The sequence below is a fragment of the Anser cygnoides genome, chromosome 7 (assembly GCF_040182565.1).
Source record: "Anser cygnoides isolate HZ-2024a breed goose chromosome 7, Taihu_goose_T2T_genome, whole genome shotgun sequence".
In the NCBI taxonomy this organism is placed as follows: domain Eukaryota; kingdom Metazoa; phylum Chordata; class Aves; order Anseriformes; family Anatidae; genus Anser; species Anser cygnoides.
In genome coordinates this window covers 15,211,637-15,234,640 of record NC_089879.1, presented here as the reverse complement: position 1 = coordinate 15,234,640, position 23,004 = coordinate 15,211,637, and the positions used below count along the sequence as shown (strand labels likewise).

Here is a 23,004-nt window from a genome sequence, read left to right as displayed (position 1 = left end):
GCAGGAGTCAGCCTGCATGAAGGCACTGGCAGCGGTCAGCATGTGGGACCTGTGCATGGAGAAAGGCAGTGGGGACTTGGACCAGTTCCAGAAAGTGAACCGGCTCATCAGCGACCAGCTCTTCTCCAACTTTGTGAGTGAGCCTATGTCCTCGCGTGCTGCAGGCACCCCTCTGGGGCTCTCCCACCCGTGGGTGGCTGCACGGGTAACGCAGCCCAGAATAGGTGTGAGCACCCCCATTCAGCTCTTGCCTCCTGAGAGCTTTGGTGGCTGTGGGTTGAGGTTGTGCCTTGAGCACAACCTGTTAGGTACACATTTTTTTCAGCCCTGCCAGAAGTGTAGCATCCTTCCTGTAGCGTTTTCCATGCTAGCACATTTATGTAGGATTATTGCGTAATACGTGTTGGACGGGACCTCTGGAACTCTGGTAGGGTGCCATCAGGGAGGTGGACCCTGTGCTGTCCTGGGGAGGTTGTGTACCAGAGGGTGAGCTGCTGGTGTTCGAGGCATGTGAGGAGAGAGCTCCTCATCTCACCTGCTCCCTGCATCTCTGCCCACCAGAAAGAGCGGACGGAGCGGCTGGTGAGCTCGCCGCTGAACCAGCTGCTGAGCATGTTTGCGGGGCCTCACAAGCTAGTGCAGAAACGCTTCGACAAGCTCCTCGACTTCCACAACTGCACAGAGCGAGCGGAGAAGCTGAAGGACAAGCGAACGCTGGAGGAGCTGCAGTCGGCCCGCAACAACTACGAGGCCCTTAACGCCCAGCTGCTGGACGAGCTGCCCAAGTTCCTGTGCTTCGCCAAGGAGCTGTTCGCCAGCTGCGTGCGGGGCTACGCCGAGGCACACTGTGACTTCGTGCGCCTGGCCCTGGAGGAGCTGAGGCCCCTGCTGTCGGTGGGTTCCTGGAGCACAGACAGTGCTGCAAGCTCAGTACAGCACTAATCTCTGCGCAGGGCTTGTCCCCGAGCTCTCCCGCACTGCAGGGGGATGCTGCTGCTGCTGTTTCAGTCCCTAAGTGCCTCAGGGAGGGTTCCCATGGGATTCTGTCAGGGCAAGGATTGTCTGATCGAGATGGAGTTGTGTGGGGAGGTGGTCGAGGTGGGACTTGTGCTCTTGCTGCTCCGGGAGCAGTGGCAAGGCAGCGTTTGCCTGGGAGAACATCAGGCCATGAGCCTGGGGATCACGCAGAGCTGTATCCAGACAGTGCTGCAGGTCTGGGCCTGATTGAAGTCACAGGCAGGGCTCAGAGCCCCTTTTGGCCTGGGAGTTGGCATGGTCGCTGCTGTAGCTCTTGGCTACTTTTGGCAGTAGCTTCCGTCTAACTTTGACCTTGCTCTGGTTTCAGTTGCTGAAGGTGTCTGGCCGGGAGGGGAACCTCATTGCCGTCTTCCAGGAAGAGCACAGCCGGGTCCTCCAGCAGCTCCAGGCCTTCACCTTTTTCCCAGAGTCCCAGGCAGCTCCCAAGAAGCCTTTTGAGAGGAAGACCATGGAGCGTCAGTCTGCCCGGCGGCAGCCGCTCGGTGCCTTGGTGAGTTCCCTCTGCCCCGTGTCGGGGCTCACCGGGGAGCCTGGGACACTGTTCATGCCTGCCTTGTTCCTCTGCAGCCCAGCTACCTCCTGCAGTCGGATGACATCCGAGCTGCCCTCCTGGCCCGCTATTCCCCCGACAGCCTCTTCCAGGCAGAGCGCAATTTCAATGCTGCCCAAGACCTGGATGTCTCGCTGCTGGAGGGAGACATCGTGGGGGTCATCAAGAAGAAGGACCCCATGGGCAGCCAGAATCGCTGGCTCATAGACAATGGGGGTAGGTGGCTGCTCCTGCCCTCGGTGCCTGCTGCGACTCCCCTCCTCTGGTCCCCCAGGTCCCTGATCTGAGCTCCTTTCCTCTCCGTCTCCGCAGTGACCAAGGGCTTTGTGTACAGCTCCTTTCTGAAGCCCTACAACCCGCGCCGCAGCCAGTCGGACGTCTCCGTGGGCAGCCACTCTTCCAACGAGTCCGAGCACAGCAGCTCCTCCCCGCACAGCAGCACCACGCTGACCTTCAGCCCCAGCGGGGGAGCCGTGGCCTTCACTCAGAAACCCCTGCAGGACTCTGCCTCCCCAGGAGACCCATACCAACCCCCACAGTCCCCTTTGCAGACGGACTCCCCCTCTGTGCCCCAGCTCAGCTCTGGTGACAGGACGGAGAGGCTGGAGGCTGGTGTGGTGACATCTCCACGCCGCTACAGCCGCCCTGAGCCAGGCTACAGCCCCGGCCCTCGCAATGGGCACCCCGCCAAAGCGCGGCTCAGGCCTGTGTCCTCGGTGGAGGACAGAGACTCCGGGCTGGAGAGCAGCGAGTCAGAGGGCAACCAGGTGAGCTCTCAGCTGCCCGGGGGGCGGGGGGTGCCGAGGGCCGACCCTCCCCTCGCTTGGGTGGAGGCTGAATCGTCCTGGCCATGACGAGGGAGAGGAGTGAGGTGGAGGTTGCTCTGTTGCAAGGGGCTGAGGAGGAGGAGACGTGCAGAGCCACAGACCAAGGCTGCAAATGGGTGGGCGGGTGGGGGAAGCTCTGGCTGTGCCTCGGTTTTCTGCAAAGCGCTGTGCACACATCCTGTGCCATGCAGCATCGAGGCTGCGCTGAGTGCCTGTCTGACCGACGCCTCCCTCTGCCCAGCAGGTCTATTACGCGCTCTACACCTTCAAAGGCCGAAACACCAACGAGCTGAGCGTGTCAGCTAACCAGAGACTCAGGATCCTGCAGTTTGAGGACATCACAGGCAATCGAGAGTGGTGGCTGGCCGAGGCCCACGGCAAGCAGGGCTACGTGCCCTCCAGCTACATCCGGAAGACGGAGTACACGTGAGACAGGGGGCAGGAGCCCCCACCCTGTGCCTTGGGACTGCCGGGGGCCCTGCAGCCTCCGCTGCTCACCCCAGGGGACTGAGGCTGTGCCTCCTCGCAGCCCTGCAGTGCTTCCAGCCCCACCGCGCTGGCTGCCATGGGCAGGAGGAAGCGTGGGCTGGCAGGGCAAGCGGCTTGCCTGAGGGCAGGGGTGAGTTGCTGTCACCCCATGCTGTTCAAGCCTTTCCTGCCTCCAGCCAGGAGCGGGGGAGCAGAGCATGGGGCCATGCCCCAGAAGGGAATGACTCAACCGAGGCTGAGCTGCTGTGGATTTTGACTGTGAAAGTCTACTGCTGAGTCCATCTTTAGCGTTAAAAGCAACCTGTGAACGCATTCCCAGTGCCTTCTCAGCAGCAGCAGGAGCCTGGTCTATCCTGTCTGTGCAGGACCTCAGGGTGGGACATCTGTGCTGGCCTGAGGAAGCTGCTCTGAGGATTGCTGTGAGTAGTTCAGCTTCAGAGCCCAGCCTTCAGGAGCACCCACGGCAGAGCCCCGATGGGTGCTGTGTCCATGCGCTTGGTCTCCCAGGAGCTGGGGCCTCTCTAAGCTTTTCTAGCTTAGAAATAGAAACCCCTACTGGGCGGTTGTCCAGGCTATTGGGTTCTCAGCTCCCAGAAGAGCCATAGACCCTGAACACCATCTTCCCTTGTCAGCACAGTGCCTCCAGTGTCCCAGACCCGCCTCTTTGCTCTAGCAGGGCTGCTCTGGGGCAGGGCTGAAGGCAAAACACAGGCTGTCCTGCAGCCTCATGTTCTGGGGCTCTGACCAGGAGTGCCTCACCTGTGCCTGCTGCAGGGCACTGGAGATGGTGCTTATGTTCTGGGAGGGATGCGGTGCCCTTTGCAGGGGTGGTGTGTCTTATGTGCTGCTGCCATGCCCTGAAGGAGGAAAGCTCCCTTCTCCTTGGGGCAGTGTTTGTGTCCCCTGTACTGCTGCTCTGTAAATAAACGTTTGCCCTTGTATACAGGAAGCACCTGTGCAAGTGTCAGGAGAGATGAGAGGAGTGCTTGGTGCACGTGTGGCTGTGCGAGTGGGGCAGGAGCAGAGCTCACAGACCTCATGTGCATCTTGCAGGGCCATTTCCCTCTCGGTGGGGTGCGGCATGCTTCTGTCCTGGTGTTTTGTGCCAGCCGCAGCTCAGGCACTAGTAAAGCCTCACAGCAGAGGTCTTCATGAAGATGAAGGGATTGCCCCTGCTGTGCTACGTGACTCAGCTGGCGCTGAGAGGCTTGCATCCCTCCTGCTGTTTGCTCTGCTGTACCTGTCTGGGCCAGTAGGCAGCGCACACTGGCAGGGGCTCCCTGCATGCTGAGCCAGCAGCCATCAGTGCTGCAGCTCCAGGCTTGGATGGCCAAGAACAAAGAAAGGTCGCGAGTCTGTCGACAGTAAGCACCATGTTTTGTGTGTGCAGGGCAGTGTAGCGTGCATATGTGCCCACCTCTCTCTGACTTGTGTGCACCAGCACCAGGTAGTGGTTACAATAGCCCCAAGGACTGCCTTGTTCATTGCGCTATAGTCGAAGGGAGCTGTACCCGCTGAGAAGGCAGGTAGGCCCTCGCTCCTCCACCTCCACCACCTGTCATGTTCATGGCTGGGGCTGAGGCCTGGGTACCCCTGTGCCACTTGATTTGGACTTCCCACAATCTGTGTCTGCATAACCTCAGCGTACCAGCTTCCCCCAAACGCTCGCCAGGCTTTAAGCTAAACCAAGGCTTATTTAGCATATCTTAAAATCAGACTTTTAGTTGGAAGACGAAAGGGTTACAAGAAGTAAATAAATTATAACATTCACTCTTAGATTAAGCTGTAAATTTGATTCCACAATGCTACAGCATCTCTCAGCTAGGTTCCCATGGTATAATGAACACAAAAACTAAGACCCGCAAGGGGCTGTGGTCTCCCTGCCTGATGTAACTTTCCCCTCTCTACTGCGGTAAGTTACGCAGCTCCAGACCCTAGAGCACAGCAGGCAGTGTGGCAGCAAGGGTAACAGCTCAGGTCCGTATCTTCTGTCCCTGACAGCCAGAGAAGCCACTCTCTCCCCTTCACTTCCCAGCTGCAGAGACACAAGTTCCCAGGCAGTCCAGCTGCAGGGAGATCCAGGTGCTGGGCTGGTGAGTCCGAGCAGGAGGGAGCTGCTCACCTGCACGCTGCTCCACTCCACTTACATCCGCTCCACCTACAGCGTGGTGGTTTCAGTGTTCGTGATGCCAGCGTCCTTTGCCATCGCAGAGAAGATGCCCTGCTTCTGAAGGAGCTCCTCAGGGCTGTCGTATTCCACAATCCTCCCTGCCTGCATCACCATCACCCTGGCAGCAGGGAACAAGAACACGTGAGCTCCCACAATCCGAGCCAATGGTGCTGCTGGCACCAGAACTACAGCCCCGCTGGCACACTTTCCTTCTACTACCCCGTTAGGTGATTCACCTCTCAGGAGAGAGGTGAGGGCTCTCAACCCTGTGCTGGGGAGTGAAATGCATATGGTGTCAACAACCCCACTACGACCTGTCGCTGTAAAGGGTCCCAAAAATGTTACTCCTCACAGCCGTCCTTCCCATTCTCTGTTCTGCTTTTCTGGAGGCTCTGTATATTGCTGTTCTGGGCATTGTAACCACGCTGGACCCTCCAGCTACAACCTTGTGCCTGCTGCTGGCATCTCCCTCCCCTTCCTAGGAGTCCTGAGCCTCATTCCCCTTATCCCATGGTACCTGTTGCTGTCCATGATGGTGTGGAGGCGGTGGGCGATGGTAAGGACAGTGCAGTCAGCAAACGCGCTCCGGATCGTTGTCTGGATTAAGTGATCCGTCTCCAGATCTACAGCTGCCGTTGCTTCATCCAGGATGAGGATCTTGGCTTTGCGGAGAAGGGCCCGGGCCAGGCACACGAGCTGCCTCTGCCCAACGCTGGATGAGGTGGGGAATGTGAGTCACCAGGCAAACAGGTGGTGCTGAGGACCAGCAGGGCATCTGCGAGCCCACTCCCACACGCCACCCTGACCCCACTACCATGCCTGCCCAGCCCTCCCTGGCTTTGCCTCAGCTGGTCATCTGCTGTCCGAGCACCACGTCCCACAGCGTCTTCCTCTCTGGGCCAGCAGGGAAGGGCTGGCTCCCAGGCAGTGAGGATCAGCCCTGACTCCTGTTTCTCTCACCTTCAGTCCCAGAAGCTCCTGTGCCCTCATCCCCGCACACCCACTCTGCTCGAGGGCTGCTCTTCTAAGACCTTCTCAGGCCCCCCACCCCACCACTGCCATCATACCCTCTCTCCCAGGACCAGGGGAAGGGACAGGAACAGGGCATGCCTCAGCTCCTCTGCTCACCTCAGGTTCTCCCCTCCCTCGCTCACAACATGTTGCAGCCTCTCGGGAAGGTCTTGCACGTATGCCTTCAGGTGAGCCAGCTCGAGGGCCTTCCAGACCTCTTCATCGGTGTACTGGTCAAAGGGGTCCAAGTTCATCCGCAGGGTGCCGGTAAAGAGCACGGGGTCCTGTCAGGGACAGCACAGCGTGTTCACGTCGGCCATGGCCATTCTGCAGAGGCGATGGCTCCAGGCCTGCCCGCCCCAAGTTTGGCCACAGGCCGTTCGCCCTGCTGCCTGCTCCTGGCAGGGGCGGAGGTGAGGGGATGCCCACGGGCCCTGGGCTCTCCGCAGCACCCGGGGATGGGCTGCCCGGGGCACAGAGCCAGGTGAGGCCGTGCAGCAGTGGGATGCGGCTCACCTGGGGGATGACTGTGAGGTTCTGGCGCAGGTCATGGAGGCCGATCGTCGCTATATCCACCCCGTCGATGATGATCTTCCCTCCCGCAGCCTCCAGCACCCGGAAGAGGCAGTTGGTGAGGGAGGACTTGCCAGCCCCGGTCCGGCCCACAACCCCAACCTGTGGAAGGAGGTATTTAGACCCGTTGGCAGGGTTGAAGAAAACAGGGCAGGTGCTCTTCTCTTGGTGTGGTGGCCCTCCCTTCCCCCTGCTCCCCAGCACGTCCCCCCTTGCCTCCTGCCAGTTCCCCCTCCACTCCTATGGGAAGGTGTGTGGAGCTGGTTCTACCCTGCAGCCCTCCAGCCCCACATCCAGTTCGGACAGGGTCTGTCTCCCCATGTCTTGGTCCTCTGTGCCATCCCCATAGGCAGCTTTGCTGGCTTGTCTGCACCACAGACTGCCCGAGGGCCTGTGCTGGCTGCAGCCATGAACCTTGCTCCCCCAGCAGTGGGGCTTATGCAGGCTCAAGCCACAGAGTGTCAGCACACCCAGGCATGGGAGCAAGCATCTGCAACCGCCATCTCCCAGACTATCTCCTTTGGTCCCTTCCCTGCAGCTCTGGAGTCCCCAGGAGCCACATCCACATCACCATCCCTCCCCAGTCCACAGACTGGAACAAAGAGAGCAGAACCAACTTCAATTCAGAGTCACTAGGGAAAGGGTGCACCGCAGGCAGAGAGGTCCTCACCTTCTCGGTACTCTCAATATTGCAGGTGATCCCCTGAAGAACCAGCTCCAGTTCAGGTCGGTAACGAACTTCGTAGTCAATGAACTGGATCTCGCCCTTGCTGGGCCAGCCGTGGGGCGGACGTTTTTCTGTCACCCATGCAGCCTGGGGGCACAGGAGTGTTAGGGGGCTGCACCCTGCAGTCCTGGCTTGCACCGAGCTGTGCAGCCGGTGTTTGCCCACACCCTGGTCTCCTCACCTCTGTCTTCACCTTCGTGTATTCATGTACCCGTTCCACAGCCACAATGTTCGTCTCCAGCTCTGAAGACATCCGCACCAGCCAGTTCAGTGTCTGGGTCACCTGCACGGCAGCACCAGATGACACAAAGCTCAGCGGGACGCAAGAACAACCACCTCCCACCAACAGCTGAGAGCTCAGGGACACAGCCTGGGCACGAGCATCCCTGCCAGCCCCTATCTTTCCTCTCACCAGCCATAGCCCCCTTTCCCCAGCCCTTCAAAAGCTTTGCTGCGGTGTCTCTGATCCACAGAGAATGTGCTCCTCTCCACGGCAGCAAGCATACCCCTCACACTGGGATGTGTGCTCTCCTGGCTCTGAACCGGTTCCCAGGGATTGTCCACCCCAGCAGGGAGACCCCCAGCTAATCCCCTCCCCACGTGTCAGAGCTGGATGCAGGGCAGCGTCCCGCAGCCAGCCCAGAGCCATCAGGGTGTCGCTCCCAGAAACCTGGCAGAAAAAGCCTTCATTGACTCACATTGAGGGCGGAGGAGATAGAGAGACCCACGATGCCCCCATCCAAAGTGCCTTTCGAAATCACAGCTAGAAGTGCAGAGAAGAAGACCACCAGGCTCCCAACGAACTCCAGACGGATGGCCAGCCACCTGCACAGGGAGAGCACGGCCCACCAGTGAGACCAGCATCCCACCAGCAGCCCTGAGCACCCAGCCCTGAGCTCACCATACGTGTGGTACCCGCCCCTACGCAGCGTGTTGTTTGTGGCTAATTCTGCAAGCTCTTCCGTCACATCTGTCAGTCCCTGTGTCTCACATGTAACTTCCAGTGCTGGTAATGCCGTATCAGAGGAGCCGCAGCTGCACAACCCTCACACACACAAAGCATCCAGCCAGACACACACCAACAGCGGGCAGTGCCCCCATCACACTCCCACCTGGCCTGAAGCATCAGCTTCTTCCCAGAACCCAGCAAGAGCATCACAGTCCTCAACAGCACAGACCAACCTGCCCAGGCTCTTGATACTTTATAGGGACCATACTCTACATTTAAAAGTCACCCTAAAAGGTCTCCTTCCCACAGATGGTGGTCCTATCCCAAGCTCCCCCAGTACAGACCCTCAGAGCATGTCCTGAGATAAAGAGGGAAGACTTCAGCATCTCAAGAACCTACCTCAGGACCAGAGGCCCCTGGATGCAGACTGCTGTGGCACAAGGAGCAAACTCACCTATTTGAGACAATCCAGGAGTAAACACTTTTCTGATTGATGTCCATTGTGCTCTCATTCTGCTTTAGGAACCGCTGCTGGTGTCCATAGGCCCGGATGACAGAAAGGCCTGACACTGTCTCACCGAAGTGGGAGTAGATGGGAGACCTGGTGACAGAGTCCAGACGCCGCAGCTGGCGTGACGTGGAGATGTAGAAGCGCTGAAGCGAGGGACACAGCTCAGTTATCAGCACAAACCCCGGCAGCGACAAGGGTACTGCTCCGAGCAGGGCAGAAGCTTCTCTCAGGCCCCAGTTACTCACCAGCACAAAATAGTAGAAGATGCCCAAGGGAATGACAATGATAGTGAAGAATGGGGTAGCCAAGGAGATCATGAGCAATGTGCTAATGATAGCCATGAAACAGGAGAGCCAGCTGCGGAAGGACATGGGAATGGTCTCATCTACTGTGAAGATGTCCTAGAGCGTAAAAAGAAGCAGGGAAACACAGTCAGTGACCCCAGAGAGACGAAGGGATCCAAAGATTTCACACATATATGGTTCATGAGGAACACACATATTTGTTCATGAGAAACAAAGTGACAGGGCTGAGTCCAGGTCCACATAGGTGTACCCAGGTCTCCAGCTGGCCATCATCCCTCTTCTAGCTGGGTATCCAGCTAGAACACTCTTCAGTTTTTCTACATCCCTCTTGACCAGGTGGCCCCAAAACAGGACATAATATCCAGCCATGGCCTCCCTTGCACCAAGCGGAAGAGAAAATAATTTCCTGGGATCTGCTGTCCACTCTCCTCCTAGTAAATATAGCCCAGGATGTGGTTTACCTCATAGGCAGCCGTGCATCCACCATACCTTCTACTCCCTTCCAGGCCTCAACCTGGACGCATTTGTGCAGTGCTGAACTTCAGCAGGGATGTGCCACTACCCAACGCTCTCCAGACCAGCCAAAACAAACACCTTCTTCTGGGGATTTTCTTACCTTGGCAAACCTATTCACAATGCGGCCAGTGGGGGTCGTGTCAAAAAAGCTCATGGGCACACGCAGGATGTTGCTGAGCAGTCGCTGATGCATAATCCGGGAGGCCTGCACGGCACCGTGAGCACACAGGATAGTTGCAAAGAGCAGGAAGATAGCTGTAAGGAGAGCACGGGGTGGTCAGCACCAGCTTGCGTGTGACACGGGCCCCCTGTCAGTCCCTCTGGCTCATGGGACACATCAAGCAGTGATGAGGCATCAAGATGTTCCACAGAGACCCTCTGTGACAATCCTGCACCTCATCTTCTTGGAAAGCCCCAGTAACTGTGTCCCACCGCAGGGGAAGAACACTAACCCTTTGGGAAGGCCGTGGGCACTGGCACAATCTCCAAACTGGTAAAGGACTGCGATCCTCAACATAAGAGGGCAACACAGTCTTTTTGGGTCAGTTTACTTTGACTTCATGCTCGTATCTGTACCCAGTCCAGACAGGAGCAGGAGGGAAGGCTGTCGCAGGCAGCTGGACACTGCTGGCTGCAGGCCTTGCAGGCCTTATCCCTGCTGGACCCCATCACCGAGGCGAGCGGATCCTGTGTTCCCACACTCACCTTGTGACACCCCCAGCGCCCCGAAGACGCCGATCCGCAGGTCTCGCTGCTGCACGGGGTAGGTCTGGTTCTGGTAGCGCTCCGCATCGTCAGTCCAGGCGCTGAGCCACAGGTTGGTCCCCACGTAGGCGACGTACTGTCCGACGTAGCCCATGGCAACCCAGAAAGAATACCCCAAGCCAACAGCACGCAGGTACCGCAGGTACATGGAGAATTTCACCTGTGGACCAGTTCAGTTCCAGCCAGGAACAGCCAACACAGCCTCGGTTCTCCACCCTCACTGCCCACAGTGCTGCCCCCACACACGTCCACCCTCCACCACCCTGCACTAGCAGCCTGTCCCCCAGCCAGGGCCACCTCAGCCACCAGCTCCAGGCAGCACTGTCCCCTTCGGTGCCACTTGGCTGCAATGGGGCCACAGAAAGCTGGAGCTGGCTTCTCTGGGCCACAGCCAGGGTCTTGCAGGACTGAGCCAGGGCATTATGCTGTCCCTCCTACCCCTTTGCCATCCTCCTCACCTTGCCAGTTTCCACAGCTTCCTTCTCAATCAGCTGCTGGCCCTTCACTTTCTTAGGGGGCTCCTCCTGGGGCTTCTTCCAGGAACTGGTGCTCTTTGTACTGAGGCTGCAGGGAGATGATGGGCACCGTTAGTCACCGGGTGCTGCATGGCTCCTACTCCCCCAGGGGTCCAGCCCTGTGCTGCACTGGGACACCAGCCTTGGAGCCCCGGGGGATAAAAGTCCTGACCTGCACAGCTTTGAATGAGCTTTGTGGAAGCTGTAGGCATTTGCAGCTGTGAAATCAGAGCCCTTGGCCCCAAAAGCAGAACCAGCCCGGCAGAAGGAGTTTCAGAGAAGACCACAGGGTGAGACTGTGACACAACGATGCAAGTAAAGGCAAGATCAGATGCTCTTTACCCAGCCTAGCTGGTAGTGGCAGAAGCAGACAGGAAGGCTCCCAGTCCCTTCTCTGCTAGAATCCCCCCAGTGAAGCCCCCAGGCCCCCTGGTCTCCTAAAGAGCAATGCAGGAGCCAAGGGAGAGAGCTGAGGGCTCTGGCTGAGTCCCCACCTGCGAATGAACTCTCTCCGATGGATGCTGGCCTCTCGCTTCAGCGTCGCGGACACCACATCATCGGGCCCCTCCTCCACACAAGGCTCAAGAGTTTCATCACTCTGCTCTTCAACCTCTCCTAAAGCAACAGCTGCAGACACAGGGGTGAAGGAAGGCAGGGTCAGGCACTGAGGAGAAGATCCCATACACCACAGATCTACTGCACTCATCTCCACCCCACGCTCCAGGCTCAGGCTGCGTCCTCCAGCCACACATCACCCCCCTTCCAACCCTGCTGCAAGCCCCACCACAGCAGGGGGAGGAAGAAATCTGCTGTGGAGGGAGAGCTGTCAGGGAAAGCAGGGCTAAAGGCCTGCATGGAGGCAGTTCCTGCTGCTGACTTCTCCCGCAGAGCTCTGTGCTAGTTTAGGAGGTGCAGGACCCGGTAGGCCATGTCACTCCAGTTTAGGAGCACCTCTCTGAGCTGAGAGATGGATCCTGTGGGGACAAACTGGGAACAGCCAGGCTTCAGCTGGACAACTGCGTTATCAGTGTTTAGCCAGGGCTGAGCCCTGGCTGGGTGAGCATCTACCTGATCTGGTGACACTCCTTTCCGTAGGACTGGGGAGCTGACAAAGATGAAATGTTATCCAACACCACGTTCAAAATAAACTAAAGGACCTTCCTCACCCCAGCATTGTTAAAGTGTACAGCTTGTTGCCACATGAAACTATGGGAGCCATACACATAAATGGCCTAAAAAGACAGTAAAACATTAGACATCCTTTGGTGGCTGTTCACAGTAATACCTGAATGCAATTCTTTGGCAGAAGGCCCTTGAGCTGCTGATTGTGGGCAGCTGGGAAGGACACACAGCAGCCCCAGCTGGGGCCTGGACTGGATAGAGCCAGGTCAGAGTAATGAATAGGGTCATGGGGCTTTCACAATCTCAAGACACACACATGGCCCCTTCACCTGCTCAGTAGTGTTCCCAGTACCTGTGGTATTTTTCTCTGCAGCCTCCTCCTCCTGGTTGCCATAGGAGTTCAGGAACTGGGCAAAGGCCCCCCTGTTTTCAAGCAGGGTGCTGTAGGAGCCGTGTTCAGACACTGCTCCTGCCACCAGCACCACGATGTTATCAACCTGGGGCAGGAAACTGATACCGTGTGTCACCAAGATCCGTGTCTGCAATAAAGCAGCACTGCAGTTGGAGGGTAGTGAGCATCAGAACAACCCCTGCCCCCCAGCCTTCACCCTGCAGGCTCTCTGTCCTCTAGCTGGGGACCTCTCTATTTATCACTGCCTGTCTGTGGGGACACAGGGCACCCCTCACTTCTCCACACCCCTCTAGGGATCCACAAGGACTCTCCTGCCTACTGGAAAGCTGAGGGACCCTTTCTCTGTCCCAAGCAAGCAACCCCAGCCTTCCCTGGATGGCCAACACAGTGCCAGGGTCATTTCTACCTGGCCTAGTCCCAAAAAGGAGGACACGAGTGCTCACCTTCTTCTGCAGCAGTCCTTTTGGCCCCAGCACGTGCTCGAAAAGGTACTTGCCCACATGAGCATCCACGGCAGAGAGGGGGTCATCCAGGACATAGATGTCCGCGTTGCTGTACACTGCCCGGGCCAGGCTGACCCGCTGCTTCTGGCCCCCACTCAGGTTAATGCCCTGAAAGGGAAGGGACCTCTGTGAGCCCTGGGCTGGCACAGGGATATGGCTCTTTCTTCTGCTGCATGTGTTTGCCCCACAGTTGTTCACCCCCACCTCTCGTTACAGTGCCCAGAGCAGATACCTTCTCTCCAATCTCCGTCTGGTCCCCTGCGGGCAGCAGTTCCAGGTCTGGGAGGAGGGCACAGGCCTTGATGACCTGCTGATACCTCTCTTCATCCAGCTCCGACCCAAAAAGGATGTTGTCTTTCAGCGTGGCATTCTGGATCCAGGCCTGCTGGGGGACGTAGGCCAGGGAGCCCTGGCAGAGAGACACAGAAGGGGTTCATCACCAGGGCACCAGCCTGAACACGGCCATCTCCCACAGCTTGTCCTTGTCCTGGAGCCCCTCTAGGTACCAGCCTGGTCCCTGACCTGGGAGGCTGCACAGTCACCCAGTGCCTGCCTCACTGCCCCCTGTGAGCCCCGCAGCCCCTTGTGCCAGCCAGCTCCTCTCACCTGGATGTTGATGTGTCCCTTGATATTCTCCATCTCCCCCAGCATGGCTGACACCAGGGAAGACTTGCCCGAGCCCACAGCGCCCACCACAGCCACCAGGCTCCCAGGTGCGATGTCCAGAGTGACACTGCAAGACAAGAGCGCGGAGTAAGCAGCACTACCAGAGGAGCATCTCAGGGGGGTGCACCTCTAGCAGCACTGTGAAGAGGCGACTGCCACCCCCAGCTAAAAGTATACAAGGGAGAAAGACCCTCTCCCCACCCCTGTGGCCCCACACGACACAGAGCGCTTACTCTCTTATCGCAGCGTTGCCATCCTGCTCCCAGGAAAACGTGGCATCCGAGAAACGCACAGCGCTGCCTGTCAACACAAAGACACCTCAGGGCTGAGGAAGCCCTGGGCTGCCTCGTCCCTGATCCCAACCCAGATGTCCCCAAACCCAGCCTGCACAGCCCCCAAAACCTTCTGCACAGCCCTTCACCTGGTTCCGTCTAGTTCCCGCCTCTCTAGCTCTATCTCCAAACTAGCTCAGCCCCTACTGCCCCATGGCCACACTGCTCAGCGGAGCAGGGTTGGGCCAGCCCATGACCCACAGGGACCAACACAGAGGTTTGCCTACCTGAAATGGGGTCGTGACGAATAGCTGAGGTGTCCAGCTCTTCTCCGCCCAGGTACCGCTCCAGCCTCTCCGTCGAGACATTGGTCTGTCACGGCAGAAAGAGGATGGCATGGCTGGGTAGGCTGGCAGGAGCCCCATAAGAAGAGCACCCCATACACACAGCCCTCACCCGAGCAGCAGCCCCCACCTCTGAGCCCCAAGCCTGTGTCACACACACAAGTGTTGTCCCACCCTATTGCCAGCAGAGTCCTGTGCACATATCCCTGGATGTCCAGGGCCCGGATCCATCACACATCCGAGCCCCACGAGCTGGTTTGGATAGAGGTACCACGAGACCCTCCTGCACCGCGTGAGCACTGACCTGCACCAGGGAAGAGAGGACCAAGGGCAGCATGGCCATGGGGAAGCGCAGCACGTTGAAAAGGGAGATGGCAGTAAAGGCCTTCTGCGCATCCAGGACATTGTTCTCATCCACCAGTACGTAGACAGCAAAGCTCGCCAAGGACACCTGGGACAGGTAGCAGCAGAGAAAGCCACCATCAGTGTGGTCGGGTGCCCCTTTGCTGCCCCTCACTGCACTCCAGCTGAGGTTCCCCATCTCTCCCACCCCCTCGAACACAGCCCAAGCCCAGCTCCCAGGGAGATGCAGCTCTTCCCAGGCCCTTCAGCACTCACCAGGAAGGGGGCACATGTGAACACGAAGATAGAGATCGACTGCAGGTAGGTGAAGTTCAGCAGGTCCTTCAGCTCACGTGCCCGGATCTCATTGATTCGCTTCTCAAAGGAGGGCTCCCAGGCAAAAAGCTTCAGAATCTGTGGGGCAACCAGGGTGAGCAGGTGCTGGCCTCACGGCAATGCCCACCCTCACACCCAGCTCACGGGCAGCCAGCACCTTGCTCAGAAGCCTGCTTGCCCACTGCTTTCCCCATGGCTCAGAGTGCTTTCCTACAGCATTCCCATTCCCCATCCTTGGTTCACAGGTCACTGTGAGCCTCTGCCACCACGGCACCACGCTCACCACCATGGCTGTCCAGGAAACCCCTGGAACACCCTTTCTGTGATGTAAGTCTTGTTCCAAGTACCCAGGGCTCCTCCCCAGCCAGCCTTTCACAAGGGAATTTAGGGACTGAGACTTGGCCACCCCAGAGACCCCAGGCCAGACAGTAACTCTGATGCTGTAGGGTTATTGGGGTGCACTGCCTCTGGTACAGTGCACAAAGGAGAGAGGTGCAGCAGCTTCTCAGGTGTCTGCACTCCACTGCTCACCTTGATTCCATTGAGGACTTCAGTCATTATTTTCATGCGCTCATCTTTGTTCTTCATGTTCCTCACCTACAAAGAGAAGAGCCACAGGTCATGTCAGCATCTAAACTAGGCAGAGCTCACCCTTGGAAATACACCTGGGCTGCCCCAGGGAACAGAAGGGGAGGCTCCAGAACCCAGAGAAGCAACGAAGCTGGATGTTGGCTCCCTGGGACTCTGGACATCCTGGTAAAAACAGCACCCTGCTATGAGGCAGGAGCTAAAGCTTTATTTTATGGTTGGTAATACCTTGCTTTCAGTCCTCAAGGCTGCACTCAGACTTGTTCAAGTTCAGCTGTGATAGCAAAGCAGATCTCACCTGCCTCCTGCTTATCTCAGGTGCTCTTCTCCCCCTGGCTTAAGCTACAGCCCCCCCAGCCCAAGTCAAACTTCCTAGCCTGGGAAAGATCTGCAGCATAACAAGGCAGGCGAGGGGAGTGTGGAAAAGGAGCGGGGAGAACAAGAGCAGGCCTCTGGAGTGGGAGGACAGGGAGAAGATTGCCCCCACCACTGACCTGAATGGTTTTGGCCTTGGCAACCAGGAACCCATTGATGGGGACGAGCAGCACCATGACTGCGATGCCAGCCAGGACAGAGGGGCCCAGCTCTCCCCAGAGGAAGACGATGGACACGATAATTTGCAGAGGGGATGACCACAGCTGGTGGACGAAGTTGGCCATGTCCATGAACCTTTGGGCATCGGCCGACATCAGATTCACGGTCTCTCCCACCGTGGACTCCTTGCGGGTGGCGCTGGACATGGTGAGTGCCTGGAAAGAGAAAAAAACAGTCACTGCAGGGCTGTGGGAGCAGCCTGGCGGCCAGCAGAATGACACGAAGCGGGGCATTAGCAGGGTACTAGCAGGCCAGGCTGAAACTGCTCCTGGTGCTTCTCTGCTGGTCATGGGTGCTCTTGTCACTGCCTGCACAGGGGGACCAGCAACACGCTGGGAGCAAAGCAACACGTCTAAGGACAGGAATACCAGGGGCAGCTGCCCTAGGTGTTGCACTGCTCTGAACAGAAACCTCTCCTTGGTCCCTGGTAGCCATCAAACATGCAGTTTACCCCAGGTTGCTTGGGCAGGCAACAGATGCCAGATTCCCCAGCACAGCTGGGAGAAAGCCAACCGGGGGTGGTGACAGGGCCATACCAACCTTCTTGTAGATGGCAGCGATGAGACTGGCACGCACGTTTGTGCCAAGATGGAAGCACAAGTTGAAGTACTGCTGCAGGCAGAGGGACTGGATCAGTGCCGTCAGGAAGAGCAGGATGGAATACAGGTAGCCTTGCCAGGCAAACGCCTCCTCATCTGACACAAAGGCGATCAGCAGCCTGGAGGGCAGAGTGGGCCATGAGACACCCACCCTCCTGAGACAGCCCCAGGCAGGATGCTCCAGACCAACAGAGGGAGAGCAGCCTCACAAGGGCAGCGACAGAGACCCTGCTCCACACAGCTGGCTCGACACACAGCAAGCCGGGGCCCCCCGCCTCAGGGAGACTATTTTGAAGGATGTCGGGGGCAAGATCTCATCCTTAGCAGCTGGCAACCAGCTCAGATCTGTTCGGTTCTTCATTAAACTGTAACCCAAGACCTTCTCTTATCTTTGCCGAGGGCGCAAAATGTCACCAGGGTGTGGGACTGGGAGAGGTGTGTGTGTCGTGGTGGTGGGGTTGGAGCTGTGCACAGAGGAATGTGGTGGGGCTGGGTGCGAGGTCAGGAGGGTGCATGGACAGGGAGTGAGGAATGACTCACTTCAGCAGCTGGGGGCTGACAAACACAAGTCCATCGTGCACCAGTTTGAAAGCCACTGAGAGCAGGAGGTTCTGCCAGAAGGTCTTACAGAGAGTTTTCATCAACCAGCCCCTGGGGTAATCCTTGCGAGGGCCTTTGGCCCCCTTCTTCTTCTTCTTTGGCTGTTTCTCCTCCTAGAGGGAAGACGACACAGAAGTAAATGGGTGGGTTGTGTGGCTTCTTGCACCCGGAAGGATGCTTCCAGGACAGCTCCACAGCCCCCAGACCAGGTTATCTTGTCTTGAGGGTGGTTCCTGTCCTTCTGTAGGGCAGGAGGATGGAGACTTTCCTGGTCTCTCAAAATAAGGGGATCTCCTGAGGACTGGGAAGACTTTGTCATGGGTCACCCCATCCTTGCCAATGGCCCCACAGAATCAAAGTGGGGAAAACCCAGCGCTGGGGCTTCAGGGAGCTGACACTATTCCCACAGGTGAGGGAAGGGACATACCATCACCAAGACGTCTTGACTCTGGGCCTTGCTCATACTATTCCCGTGGTCTGGGTCACCTTCCCGCTGTCTCTTCTTGCGTTTCCGTTTCTCCAGTTCTGCTTGGGCCTTCCTCACCGCAGTCTTCATGTTCTTCTCAAAAGTACCGTAAATAACCTGTATCTTGTCTTTATCTTTCAAGTCCCAGACATCCTCAATCTCTAAGGGCTTGCGATAGCCCTTGTAAACCATCCTGTGGGGCAGAGAAATCTCCCCTTAGCAAGTCTCCCGCGCTACACCAGCATGAGAGTCCGTGCTGCAAATTGAGAGCTTTCACACCCAGTCTGGCCTTGACAGGGAAGAACAACAAACCCAGCTCCCTGCAGCCAAGCCCCTGCTTCATGTTCACGCAGCCTGGTATGGCTGCAGCTTCTCCTCCTGCTCCCAAGCAGCTGTGCAACTTCTGTGCCACATGTCCCAGCTGTGGCAGACTGCTGCTACCTGCAGGCTGGGCCCCGTGCACCAGGTGCCAGTGCACAGCAAGGCAGGAAGGGTCTGAGCTCAGGCTGCACAGACAGCATCGAAAATGACATCTCTCTCTGCGCTGGCCCAGCCCTAAAGCACCCCCACATTTCGCCAGCCCAGACCTCCCGTGGAGCCCTGCTCACCTGCTGTACCACTCGAAGGTGATGGAGCTCAGGAAGGAGGCTGTCACCTCTGGATTCTAGGGTACAAAGCAAAGAAAAGTGGGTAACAGGGCATCATCAGTGCTGAGAACACGGTACTGACAAGCATTGCCTTGGCACCCCAACCCTTAAGGAGCCCCAGAGGTTTCAGCAGTGCCAGCTCCAGCCCCAGGGAACCCCTCCTCACAGCCAGAAGTGCCTCCTCCTTGGGGACACGTGCAGGTGCCCCAGGCTGCAGGCTCCAGATCTCCTTGAGCCCCTTGCTGACATCCCCCAGCCTCACACAGACATCTCTGCAGCCTGAGGCAGCCCACCCTGCCCTGCACAAAGCCAGCCGGGATGTGACACCCCGAATCCCGCACCCACGCCTGCCTGCGCCTCATACCTTCTTTGTAATTTCCTTTGCTTCTGGGGCAACGTCTGAGAAGCCTGAGAGAAGGAAGAGCAGGAGCTGGAGCCCGTAGGAAATGAAGAAAAGGACAAACCTCGGCACATCGGAGATTGAGTCCTGCAAGAACGCAGAGCCCAGGGTGACTCTCGGGGCTTGTCTCAGAGCCACCAGGCCCTCAGTGGCAGAGCATCCCCAGGACAGTGAACCAGGCCAGGCCCAACAGAGCAGTTGCAAAACTTGCTCAGGTCCCTGGCTCAGCTTCCCTTCACCACCCCTCTTTCCTTCTCCCTGACCTCCTCCTGGAAGTCCAAAAGGGGATAAAATAATCCCAGAGAGTTTATGCTTCCTCAAAGGGAGTGGGTGAATTTAAAGGGTAATTCCTCTTCAGGCCTCTTCCAGTCCCCCAAGGTTCTTAGGGCAACTGGGACCCCAGTGATACCACTGAGGGCTTGTCAGGGGATGAAGTCTTCAGGGACTTTCTTTGGGGGCAGAACCAGACTGTTGGGAAGCACCCAGCTTCCTGCCAAACCCGACCTGCAGTGCTCTCCGGACGAGTGACTGGAACGGTAATATCCCACAGAGCAGGGACAGAATCCAGAAGAAGAAAAGTATCCCCGAGTCCCTGCGCAGGCAGAACCGGCGTGTGTCATGGATCAGCAGGACCAGGAACTAGAAGGAAAATCGGTCTGAGCTTCAGGCAGGGCAGCAAGGCTAGGTCTGCCCTTTAAACATGTCTTTGGGGCATGTGTCCCAGGACATGGGCACACATGGTCTTCTGGGATTCACTGTCCTGAAGACACTGAGCTCGCTGCCAGTCCTATAGGAGCTTCGGACTTAATTGCACAGGGCAAAGGTTTATTTCAGAAAGATGTAAGATCAAACTCCATACAGAAAAAAAAAAAAACACCAAAAAAAAAACCAACAAGGTCTGAAGGCACCCTGATGATACAGCAGTGCACTACTTCTCTTTTTAGATTTTTAGACTTGCTGCGAGGAATGGATATTGAGCATCACTCTGTCTCCTGAATGTTGCTTCAAAACCTGGTGTTAAAGCCAGATCTAAGACCCAGGCAGGGCAGTATCTCTGGGCAGTCCCCTCGGATTAAAATTTCTCATAAACTTAGCATGTAAAATCAAATGACATGACAAAAGAGCAATTGTTAGCAAACTGGGGTGTTATGTTTGCTTGTAAGTGTAGCTTCTAAGTTTTATGGCTTTGTTAAGACTGCTAGAACAGCCCATAACTTCTACAAGATATCTGCTACTTCTGTGCATATTCTGTCAAGCTAACAGCCTGTATGTCCTTAGTTTCCCAGAGGACCCATCTCACAAATCTTAACTCACAAACCAAATCTTTAATCACAAAACTTCAATCACAAAAGTTTAATCACAAATCTCTTCTGCCTAGGAATTCTGTAGCGCTTCTCAACTCTTCCCACAAAATTCAGCGGTTACACACGAGAAACATATCAGAGCAGCATGCCATGGACCTATGCCCATACTGTGCTATCAGCCCTGTGAAACCCGTACTCTTCCCTCCTTGACCTACACCTCACCCTACTGCTGCTTCACCCCTCAGCCTGGCTCCTGAGACACGCAGCTGGGGCCCTTGCTGCTGCAGGGCATGAGGCTGGTTATGGATGGCACAGCTGATCCCAGACCCCTTGGGAGGTTGTGCCTGCCTGATACGTGTTATAAAAGAAAAAAAAAAAAAATCCACAGTGTTTTGCATCCAGTTTCTGGGGCTGGCCCTCAACATTTACCTGAGGAGCAGTCAAGTCCTTTCTGATGGGCTCAGCCCGGCTGCCACGTTGCCCATAGCTATGCCTAGTGCAGAGCTCTCACTGCCCCATCCTGCCCTGCCTGGGGCCTTCCTTAAAGCAAAGGGTCACAAAGGCCTCTGGCAGAAAGCTCAGCCATGGCCACAGGCACCCTGTCTATCCCAGTTGTAAGGAAACAGGAGGGAGCACCACACAGCCAGACACCCACCCTCAGCCTGTTCCCTTGGGCACCTCCCACACATATTGAGCCCCTATCTCCCCAGCCCCTATCTCCCCGGCTGTTTCCCTGCAGATACAGCTTCCCCCTGATCCCCGTGCTATGGAAGTTTTGTGCTGCTCGTCCCTGCAGTCACATCCTGACTTTCTGGTGACGACGTCCAGCTAGCGCTTACCCAGGTGACCATGTACAGGCTGGGGTTTGTGTACTGGACAGCTGGCGGGGAGTCCTGCCCTGTGTCCTCCAGAAATGCCAGCGCCAACTCCGCCACCGCCGTCAGCACCAGCAGCACACAGAGCACCTGTGCGGAGAGGGGAGCAGTCGTGAGGGGAGACCCAGCCCAGCGGGTGCACTGGGCACCACTGGGAGACAACACAACGGGGCGAAAAGCACCAAGCCCCGTAGAGCATTGCACCCCTCCAACCCACACCTGGCTGGGAGAGCCTTCTAGGGCTCTTCCATGGGAGCACTGCCATCGTTTTAAGCTCAGAGCACAAGAGCCCACAGGATCAAGGGCCACGACACATACCTAAGCCCTTCCTGCGCACCCCAGCCCTATTATCCCCTCTGTCCCAGATACACCTCATGATGGGCTTCCCTTTGGGTACCCCCAGCCCATTGCTCCCTCTCTCCTACACTTCCCATCTCCATTCTTCACCTGACTCCAACCCAGAGGCTTTCCACTCACCACCCCTTCATCCCAGGCTGCTCCAGCCTGCCCTCCACGCGCCCTCAGCCCCACTCAACCTGCTTGAAGATGTAGAGTTTGGTCAGAGATGATTTCTTCTCTTTGGACCTGCACATGGGCAGGAGCTGCCATGGAGTGAAAACCCAGAGGAAGCCAAGGGGGATCCAGACCAGCACAGTCTTCTGGAAGCACTCCGGCAGGTCAGCATCCGGGCGAGTGAGGTACGAGGCATTCTGTTGACGGCAAGGACAGCCAGCCAGGTCACTCGGGATCGCTTGACCCTCACCTGGCTCACAGCACAAGAGCCAGAACTTCTAGGGCTCCTATCCCCAGTTTCCATCCCACTGCAGCCGCAGTCCTCCACACCCGCTCTCCCGATTTACTGCTCTCCCCTTCCATTGAGCATCCTGCCCTGACGGGCAATGGGGGCCCCGACGCAGCCACTCACCCAAAAGACAGAGCCGCAAAACTTCTCCAGGGCTGCCGACATGGCTCGGTTCAGGAGAGACGAGACAGCAGCTCCTTCTCCTCGCTCTGCCCGGTTGTGAGAGTCCTGGGTGGATACGCGGGATAAAAGTCCCCACACACCCTCAGCTGGTGTTGGGATAAAATCCTGATGGCACACAGTTAATTATCAACTTGATGCCATTGCGTAACGCCACAGACCAAAGCAGTGACCAAAAGGGCCTTGGAAAACCGCACAAGCCCCAGGGAAGGGAAAAAGAGGAAGCCCCAAGAAAGAGAAGGAAGGGAAGCTGCTGTCACAGAGCCATGGCAGGGTCTGCAGTGCAGTCATTGCACAAGATGGCCACTGCTCTGAAATCACAGCCTTCACCGGTGTACACAGACAGGCTTGTGCACAACCACGAAACCGCCTTGGTGCAACAAATCTTTCCTTCCAGAACAAGCCTGCTGAATGCTGCCAGAAAGTCAAGCAAAGACTGGCGCCTCAGGAGCATTTCCTCACATGCCCCACCAGCAGGGATGCCCAGGACACCAGCAGCGCCCAGACCTGCCAACCTGCCGAGTGTGGCAGCTGAGCTGTCCTCATGCTGCAGTGGCCTTCGCAAGCCCCCAGGATCCAGGTTCCTTCTGCCACCCTCTTGCCGGCAGATCCTGGAGATTTTCCCAGTTTCTCCTTTTTCTTCTCCCTTTCCCACATCTCTGTGCTCACTGAGCACGCAGCTGTGGGCTACGGCAGTCGGCCAACCACAAAACCCAAACCACTTTCCATCTCCATTCTAAGGCAACCCCCGGTATCTGAGACAGCCAGGAGACCACTCCTGAGGAGGGGGACTGCCACTAAGTCATCACCCTGCTACTTAGACAGGTGGAGGTGTAGGGTCAGGTGGGGATGGTGCTCTCCTAAGGCTAGAACAGGATTTCCTTTGTCACGCAAGCTTTTTTAGGTAAAAGGGAAAGGTACAGGGACTGAAAGGATTCTGCTGTCTCATTTGTTCAGTTAGTAGCTCAGAAGTCAAGGGTGATACAATGAATAATTGCTCAGGAAC

At 57.1% G+C, this 23,004-nt stretch overlaps 2 protein-coding genes and 1 long non-coding RNA gene across 13 annotated transcripts in view; 2 read left to right on the top strand and 1 right to left on the bottom strand.

Annotated features, from left to right (window-relative positions):
* DNMBP (dynamin binding protein) overlaps window positions 1-3,853 on the top strand; it is a 32,657-nt gene extending 28,804 nt beyond the window's left edge. For 7 of the 9 annotated variants that reach the window (XM_067000920.1, XM_067000919.1, XM_067000918.1 and 4 more), the window contains 6 exons: window positions 5-133; window positions 562-894; window positions 1,346-1,528; window positions 1,606-1,804; window positions 1,901-2,355; window positions 2,657-3,853. In XM_067000920.1, the coding sequence (XP_066857021.1) occupies window positions 5-133; window positions 562-894; window positions 1,346-1,528; window positions 1,606-1,804; window positions 1,901-2,355; window positions 2,657-2,845 (1,488 nt within the window). In that variant the 3' untranslated portion in view covers window positions 2,846-3,853. The remainder of the gene's footprint in view (window positions 1-4; window positions 134-561; window positions 895-1,345; window positions 1,529-1,605; window positions 1,805-1,900; window positions 2,356-2,656) is intronic. The other 2 variants (XM_048060443.2, XM_048060449.2) reach the window with 1 other exon arrangement.
* A 743-nt stretch (window positions 3,854-4,596) lies between these two features.
* ABCC2 (ATP binding cassette subfamily C member 2) lies at window positions 4,597-22,183 on the bottom strand. 2 transcript variants are annotated; one of them, XM_048060452.2, is made up of 33 exons: window positions 21,942-22,183; window positions 21,553-21,726; window positions 20,981-21,106; window positions 19,342-19,476; window positions 18,802-18,924; window positions 18,399-18,454; window positions 17,752-17,983; window positions 17,265-17,437; window positions 16,666-16,843; window positions 16,026-16,280; window positions 15,475-15,540; window positions 14,884-15,021; window positions 14,570-14,716; window positions 14,209-14,293; window positions 13,883-13,949; window positions 13,590-13,716; window positions 13,216-13,392; window positions 12,924-13,091; window positions 12,421-12,607; window positions 11,441-11,573; window positions 10,890-10,995; window positions 10,372-10,591; window positions 9,767-9,921; window positions 9,091-9,246; window positions 8,789-8,988; window positions 8,084-8,210; window positions 7,567-7,668; window positions 7,329-7,472; window positions 6,602-6,760; window positions 6,203-6,369; window positions 5,592-5,786; window positions 5,027-5,192; window positions 4,597-4,939 (listed from the first exon to the last, which is right to left on the bottom strand). In XM_048060452.2, exons 1-32 carry the CDS (start codon window positions 21,981-21,983, stop codon window positions 5,063-5,065), a joined length of 4,650 nt encoding a protein of 1,549 aa, XP_047916409.1. In that variant the 5' UTR covers window positions 21,984-22,183; the 3' UTR covers window positions 4,597-4,939; window positions 5,027-5,062. The 2 variants fall into 2 exon arrangements, with proteins under 2 accessions (XP_047916409.1, XP_047916408.1); XM_048060451.2 differs by having other exon boundaries at window positions 4,597-5,192; window positions 21,942-22,175.
* Window positions 15,305-16,791, top strand: LOC125182375 (uncharacterized). 2 transcript variants are annotated; one of them, XR_007161968.2, is made up of 3 exons: window positions 15,305-15,748; window positions 16,053-16,272; window positions 16,676-16,791. It is a non-coding gene; the product is annotated as an uncharacterized lncRNA (long non-coding RNA). The 2 variants fall into 2 exon arrangements; XR_010832969.1 differs by having other exon boundaries at window positions 15,306-15,699.
* Window positions 22,184-23,004: the final 821 nt, after the last annotated feature.

Coding starts and splice junctions, on each gene's coding strand:
- ABCC2 (XM_048060452.2), bottom strand. CDS start 21,983: ATGTCGGCAGCCCTGGAGAAGTTTTGCGGCTCTGTCTTTTGG. Junction 14,717..14,883: donor TCACATGTGCCCCCTTCCTG/GTGAGTGCTGAA, acceptor TACCTGTCCCAG/GTGTCCTTGGCGAGCTTTGC. Junction 7,473..7,566: donor ACACGAAGGTGAAGACAGAG/GTGAGGAGACCA, acceptor CTGTGCCCCCAG/GCTGCATGGGTGACAGAAAA.